Source organism: Pleuronectes platessa, chromosome 18 (genome assembly GCF_947347685.1).
Source record: "Pleuronectes platessa chromosome 18, fPlePla1.1, whole genome shotgun sequence".
Classification (NCBI taxonomy): Eukaryota; Metazoa; Chordata; class Actinopteri; order Pleuronectiformes; family Pleuronectidae; genus Pleuronectes; species Pleuronectes platessa.
Genome location: NC_070643.1, coordinates 22,343,454 through 22,351,115, shown reverse-complemented (window position 1 = coordinate 22,351,115; position 7,662 = coordinate 22,343,454). Strand labels below are relative to the sequence as shown.

The following is a 7,662-nucleotide window of genomic DNA, read 5'->3' as shown; positions in this document are numbered from 1 at the left end:
TTAGATCATGTGTTTGTGATACAGACTTTATTTCTATGTCTTTATATATGTGCGTGTATATATAATCCAGAGTCCCCCCCCCCCCCCCCCTCCTCAACTCAGAGCTGGTGACCGTGCTGGACTCTGGAGCGCGCCCCCGGACCTGACGCAGAGCACAGCTGTCCCCATTACGTCATGAGGAGAGAGAGAGATGGACAGAGAGAGAGAGAGAGAGAGAGAGAGGAGTGAGGGAAAGAGGGAGGGAGGTAGAGAGAGAGAGAGAGAGAGAGAGAGAGAGAGAGAGAGAGAGAGAGAGAGAGAGAGAATTAGAGTTGGACCCGCGCTCTGCTCCATCGACCCGCACACGCGCTTCTCCCGGACCTCGGCCACAGTCCCTGCCGCTGTCCGGTGCTTTTCGGCGGGTATGCCCCAGGAGGACCCTCGGTCTGCATCATGCTGCTCGGCTCTTTGGTACGGTAAGACCGGGCCGGTCCGCGGGACGTGTTTAATCCTGCTGGACCCGCTCCTCTTCCTCCTCTTCCTCCTCTTCCTCCCCCGCGGTTAGCTTGTGCAGAATTGATGTATCGACCTGCGGCTCAGAGAAAAGTGAACTTTGACTCACACGCGCACGAGCCTGAAGTTTGAATAGTTTCACTGCGGCTGGATCTGTCCAACTTTATTTATAAGGCTCCTGTAGACAAGTGATGATGAAGGTGAAGAGGATGAAGAGGATGGTTTTTATGATGATGAAGATGATGGTGGTGGTGGTGGGGATAATGATGATGATGAAGATAATTATGATTATGGTGAATATGATGGTTATGATGATGATGAAGGTGAAGAGGATGAAGAGGATGATTTTTATGATGATGATGAAGATGATTATGGTGAAAACGATGAAGATGATTATGGTGAAGATGATGGTTTTGATGATGATAATGATGAAGATGATTATGGTGATGATGATGATAAAAGGCAATCATCATCATCACCATCCTCCTCTTCATCCTCTTCATCACAGTGGAATCAGTCCTCAGGAGGATCTGAGTCTTCTCTGCTAAAGGATTAAACAAATAAAAACCAGTTCCTCAATGTTTTGTTCTGAGTTGAACTTCTTCACTCTGACTCGAGAAGAAGTGGAATCACACTCCACTTCTTCAGGGTCTTCATACCTGGCTGCCTGTTGACCTCTGACCCCTCCGGTGAGGCGTGAACACAAGTGCTTCTCAGTGGAGACTGTTGAACGAGGAGAAGCTGCTGTGCTGCTGAGCCTGAACAGTTTGTGTTGTTTCCTGCAGGTAGTGCTTGTGATCGGCCTGTGGGCATCGAACGTCACCAGAGCGTACGTGTTTCAAGCGAGCCGGCCGGCAGAGGGAGGAGACAACCCCCCGCCCCACACTAAAGGTGAGCTCCGCCCTGAGACATGCAGAAGACAACACTGTGAACTAGAGTTTGCAAAGATGAGTGTGTGTGCAGCGGTTGTGTGTGATTGTGCGTCTCCTCCCTGCAGTCATCTCAGAGTGGGTCAGCTCCGCGGGCTCCTGTAAGGGGAGGTGCTTCGAGCTGGAGGAGGCCAAACCTCCGGGATGCAGATGTGACAATCTGTGTAAGACCTACTACAGCTGCTGCTCGGACTTCGACGAGCACTGTCTGAAAACAGGTCAGTCCCCACGTCCCCGTCCTCCTGGTGTCCCCGTCCTCCTGGTGTCCCCGTCCTCCTGGTGTCCCCTTCTACCTTACTGCAGCTTTGTGTCCTCCTGAAAACATCTGGAACTAAAAACCTTTTAGTCGTTTGATTGATTCCTGAAGACGTAAATCATTAAAAGAGAAAAAGGACAAACAAAGGATCTTTTGTTCAGGACTCATCCTGCTGGGGATCCAGCAGGATGACGGCAGCTGCATCGTGTGTGTGTGTGTGTGTGTAGGGGCGACTGAGTCCAAACAAACAAGTGTGTGTGTGTTTGTGTGTGTGTGTGTGACACAACACACAACAACAATAGAAGACAACACATCAGGCCTCGATAGACACACAAGGGTTTTGATAGGAAAATAACCCGAGTTATTCTGTAATTCCATTTATAATGTGGAGTTAATAAAGTGTTGATTTTCATCTGATAATAATTCAGAGCTTGGCTTCGTGAACAGAACTCATCTTGAAAACATTAAGCAAACAACAGGGGGAGATTTTCCAGCAGAAAAGTCACTGTTCACTGCTCTGTGATGAAGCCACGTTAACGAGGAAGGTTCCTCCCGTGTGACAGCGGGGGGGTTCGAGTGTTCACAGGACCGCTGTGAGGAGCAGAGGAACGACGACCATGCCTGCCACTGCTCGGAGGACTGTCTGGAGAGAGGGGACTGCTGCTCCAACTACAGGTCCCTCTGCAAAGGTACCAGCTCCTGTCCACGAGAGACAGTGACTGTGCACGAAGGTCGGTGATAACAGTGTCCTCTCGTTTCCTCCTGAGGTGAGACCTCCTGGGTGCAGGGAGACTGTGAGGAGATCCGGAGGGCAGAGTGTCCTGCAGGGTGAGTCTGGACCACCTCCTCATTGTCTCTAACTGACGGACGCTTCACTTTGGGACAAATCATCACATTGGGACAGTTTCACCCCCCGGGCCACAAGACCTTTAAACTCCTCTGAACTGCAATAACTCCACTAAACCAGCACCGTGGCATATTTGCACTATTGCACATAATTGCACTACTGTTTTTTCTTCAGCTGTATATATACATATATTTAGTTATATATATTTTATTTTCTATTTAAAATTTTGATATTCCGTTTTATTCAAATTTAGTTTTTTGTTTTTAATTCTCTAGCATTGTTAGAAGAGAGCCTGTCATAGCATGTCATTGCCAATGACGGCTTCATGTTATCTCTGTGCATTTGATAATAAACTCTTGAATCTTGAATCTTGAATCTTGAATCTTGAAATCAGTCATAAGGGTCCTCTCCTGGGTTCAAACCTTTTGTTACTAGAACCTGTTCTAGATCTACATTTGTCCTTCATCTCAGTCTAAACCTTCATGTTGTCTTTCCTTCATCCTGTGCTGCTCAGCTTCATCCGCCCCCCCCTCATCATGCTGTCAGTGGACGGATTCAGAGCCTCGTATCTGAAGAAAGGAAAATCCGTCATTCCAAACATACACAAGCTCAGTAAGTGTTTTTAGCTCTTATTATTTTGACCCAAAAACAGCTGCAGTGATTGTAAAGGTCCTGATCTCTGTGACTGGAGATGTGATAATCTGCTGCAGGAAGCAGGTCTGTAGTGATCCTCTGCCTGATCTGAGGCCTGCAAGGATCTGTGCTACATTTCACTCTGACTGTTTATTTAGTGACAGAGGAAACTTCCTGTCTTCATGTCACAACTTCTGTCTCTAACAGTGTCCATGATGAATCTGGTAGCATTTGGTCAAAGCTTCTGTCTCCAGCACCTGCTTCTGTCAGAACCATAACAGCTCATGAACAGCCCTTTGTAAAATGTTGATTTGACACTGGGAGGTTGTGTTTCCCATCAGGATCGTGTGGAACCTCCGCCCCGTACATGCGACCAGTCTACCCATCAAAGACCTTCCCTAATCTATACACCCTGGCCACAGTGAGTACCTGAATGGTCCTGAGTTGTGTACACTAGCAGGTACAGTAAAGCAGGACTGTTAATATGTACTTGTACGTTTGTAGGCTAAGTAAACACACATGTTTGCTAATAGCCGTGCTCAGAATGTCCTTCCAACCTGTCCAGCTTGTGACCTGCTGCAGCTCAGGTTCCTCTATCTGACCTGTTTCTTCTTCTGTGGTGCGTCTCTACAGGGTCTTTACCCGGAGTCCCACGGCATTGTGGGTAACACCATGCACGACCGAGTGTTTAACGCCACCTTCAGCCTGCGCACCCGAGAGAAGCTGAACCACCGCTGGTGGGGGGGGCAGCCGGTGAGTAGACCTGAAGACTGGGAGCAACCAGTTACACAGTGAATCACTCATGACCCTGTCAACTGTAAATAAAGATGGACGACACCACTGTTCCCCAAAGTGAAGCCAGACCACGGGCGGCCACCTGGTGGCTGGCTGCGGTACAGGTCAAAACCCCTGCCTCCTCCATGTTAGCAGATAGTTCAAGTGTTCACGGATCTGTTGGGTTTGAGTTATTTGAGGATATAGAAGAGGGCTGAGACATCATGATTGACAGCTGGGGCTGACTCCTGATTGGTTGAGATGTTTTAACTTTGTGGATCGTGGGAGGACGTGGAGACACGTCGTCCCTCTTCATGTCTACTCTGAATATTAACCTGTGTGTCTCTGTGTCTCAGATCTGGATCACAGCTCAGGAGCAGGGGGTGAAGGCCGGGACTTTCTTCTGGCCTTGGTACTTAAGTTGGTACTGGAATATTTTTCCTTAGATTCAGAAACTGAACCTGAAATCTACAAAAACCTGAACGAGGTTAAAGGAATTAAATAATATGATTGTGCTTTTAAATATAAAATATATTTATATTCTCAAGTCTAACAAACTAGAAATGAAAATCAATGAGATAATAAATATAAAGTATGAATCTCCCAGATCATACAATATTAAGTTATATTTGTATTGTCTGTTAGCATAATAAACCAATAAGACAATATATCAGAACTATATTGTATAAGAGTAAGAAGCTGTAATAACACACACACAGCTTCTGGAAACACATTTGCAGATTTTCCTGTATTGCCAAAAGTTTTCAGGATCTTTGACACATTTGAAACTTGGTCCTCGCTCGTGCACTGATGGATTCACATCATTAACATAGACGTCCATGAGCTAATGAGCACGAGGACTCGTCTCCCATCCTGAGACCGACTGACACAGGATCAGCACAATGCTCCCTCACACTCTCACAATGAGAAGCTCAGATCTCTGAGGTCAGACTGGGTCCATGTCTGTTGGTCTTAATAATAAATAATAATCCTAATAAGAATGAGAATGAGAACATTTAGATCATGATTCATTCTCTGTGTTTCCTTTCTGTTGATGAGAACATGTGGCTCGTTTAACTCTGTATGTTGTTGTTCTGCTGCTACTTCGTCATTCACCACATGAGTGTGTGTGTGTGTGTGTGTGTGTGTGTGTGTGTGTGTGTAGGGTGATTCCTCTGGAGAGAAGGATCCTGACCATCCTGCGCTGGCTGCTTCTCCCTGACGATGAGAGGTAACCATCAGCGTCTTTCCTGTTGGATAATCGCTTAAATAATTATTTAGTAATTCATCAATTTATTTAATTCCTTCATGTAGTAACAGTCTGTTAAGATGATTGACAGGGATATCTTTCACGTGGCTGGAGGAATTATGTTTTTGTGTTTTAAGCATCTGGCACAGACTCAGACTCGAGGATGATCACATTTTATTTGGAGGTCACAGGTCACTGCATTTTGTAGCCAGAAGGTCAGAGGTCAGAGGTCAGAGGTTGGTCAGTGAGGTGGTTTTCTGATCCGAGTCTGAAGCTTCATGTTTGTTCCATAGTTTCCTTTGATCTGGTGGTTTTGGTTTCACGTTGTAATTTAGGGACAAAAGTCTGTGGGTGGAGTCTACCTATACTCGACCCTGATTGGTTTGCAGACGGCGTCTGACGTGGGCGTGTTGTCAGGTGGGGGGGGGGGGTAGTCCTTCTGTTTCAGTGGAGAAGATGAATGAAGCGCTTCATGTGGTGTTCATGGTGTCATCATGTGCGTTGGTCTGAGGAACCTTCACACCTGAAGCTCTGAAACCAACCAGGTGTGAACCAGCTCCTGTTCAACCTGTGAGAACTTAGTGATCCAGGTTGTGAAGAGGACCAATCACAGAGGCTTTCAAATATCAAGCACTCAGTGAATGTGTGGTTCTCTGCTGAGGATGAAGAGCTGCCTCAGTGGAGAACAGATGAAGAGTCACTGGAGAGTGAAGTGTCTTCACAGTGACGCTCTGAGACGTGGGCTGCTCCTCAGCTCGGGGGAATCGAGGTGAGACGATCGCTGTCGGGAACAACAAGTCCATCAGAGGAGCTTTTATCTTGTTTGCTTTGGGCTCTGACCTCAGGAGCCTCGACCACCTCTTGTTCAGGTGAAGCTCCCGTTCAAACATCTGTCTCTGTCCAGGCCCTACGTCTACGCCGTGCACTCGGAGCAGCCCGACACCTACGGACACCGGCTGGGCCCGCTCAGCACCGAGGTGAGGCTGCGTGTGTGTCTGTGTGTGTGTGTGTGTGTGTGTGTGTGTGTGTGTATTGTGCAGACAGGATCCATGTTTTCATTCCTCATCCTGCTTCTTGTGTGTAGCTGGACAACCCTCTGAGGGAGCTGGACAACATCATCGGTCAGCTGATGAACGGTCTGAAGCAGATGAACCTGCATCGCTGCGTCAACGTCATCGTCGTCGGGGATCACGGTACGAGGTCACACGGACATCACACGCTTACTTCATAGTGAAAGCATGAAATAATAATTATGACGAACCGAGCCCCCTGGTAAAGCCCCAGATAATGTCAGAGTCCATGTGAGGAACCAGCAGGACAATGTGTGGAAGCTTCTCAGTGAGCGAGTGGACGTGTTGATGAGGTTTCTAACACGTGACGTGAAACCTGAAGAACACAAACATCTCAGGATGAAGAAGAGGAGCCGGACACGTAGAAGACGAAGACGTCCACTTGGAAACACGAGGAGATTCCAGATCTTCTGTTGATGAGGGCCGACGCCGGTGTGGATGAGCTGTAAACAACAACACTGATCTTTCCACAGCAGAGGTCATACATCATGTCCCGCCTCCTGCTGCTCTACAGGATCCGCCCCTACTGCTCTACAGGCTCCGCCTCCTGCTGCTCTACAGGATCTGCCCCTACTGCTCTACAGGCTCCGCCTCCTGCTGCTCTACAGGCTCCGCCCCTACTGCTCTACGGGCTCCGCCTCCTGCTGCTCTACAGGCTCCGCCCCTCGCCTGGATGTTCCCACATGTTCCTGTTTGAACGAGTCGGACCCGACACACATGCAAACAGGCTACATGTGGTCAATCCACTCAGATGAAAGAAATAGACCCCATGATGACCTGCTGCTGCTGAGGCCTTTTCATCCCTCACAGAACCTGTGTTGTGGTTTCACCTCAGGTATGGAGGAGGCTCACTGTGACCAGACGGAGTTCCTCAGCAGTTACCCTCTGAACATGGAGGAGATCATGCTGATCCCCGGCTCTCTGGGCAGGATACGACCCCGCGACCCCAAGTCCAGCACATGTAAGACGTCTCTGCTGCAGGAACAGAAACCATGAAGACTGAGAAGTGACAAATGATTTATAAAAACTTCCTGTTCTCTTGCAGACGACCCCAAAGTAGTTGTTGCTAACCTCACAGTAAGTACTGAGCGACACACACACACACACCATGTGTCACCGGGTCGAGTCCGAGGTCGTTCACCTGCTCGTCTGTGGTTTCAGTGCAAAATGCCGACTCAGCACTTCAAGCCGTACCTGAAGCAGCATCTACCCAAGAGGCTTCACTACGCCAACAACCGGCGCATCGAGGACGTCCACCTGCTGATGGAGCGGAAGTGGCACATCGCAAAGTAAGATTCAAACTCCTGAGATATTAATATATAGATAGATAAAGGTCACTAATCCAATCTTTATCATTGTGTCTGGAAAAATAAACAACATTGTAAATATAGTTTGTGATTAAACAGCTGGTT

The 7,662-nt window shown here is 47.9% G+C and overlaps 1 protein-coding gene across 1 annotated transcript in view; it reads left to right on the top strand.

The window, feature by feature from the left end:
- The first annotated feature begins 293 nt into the window (after positions 1-293).
- The window catches only part of LOC128461465 (ectonucleotide pyrophosphatase/phosphodiesterase family member 2), an 18,393-nt gene continuing 11,024 nt past the window's right edge, over positions 294-7,662 (top strand). Inside the window, 15 exon segments of the mRNA XM_053446389.1 lie at positions 294-450; positions 1,278-1,383; positions 1,490-1,639; positions 2,241-2,366; positions 2,445-2,505; positions 3,039-3,136; positions 3,499-3,578; positions 3,791-3,910; positions 4,288-4,343; positions 5,097-5,162; positions 6,085-6,157; positions 6,265-6,373; positions 7,086-7,211; positions 7,296-7,327; positions 7,412-7,539. Coding sequence (XP_053302364.1) covers positions 433-450; positions 1,278-1,383; positions 1,490-1,639; positions 2,241-2,366; positions 2,445-2,505; positions 3,039-3,136; positions 3,499-3,578; positions 3,791-3,910; positions 4,288-4,343; positions 5,097-5,162; positions 6,085-6,157; positions 6,265-6,373; positions 7,086-7,211; positions 7,296-7,327; positions 7,412-7,539 — 1,349 coding nt within the window. The 5' untranslated portion in view covers positions 294-432.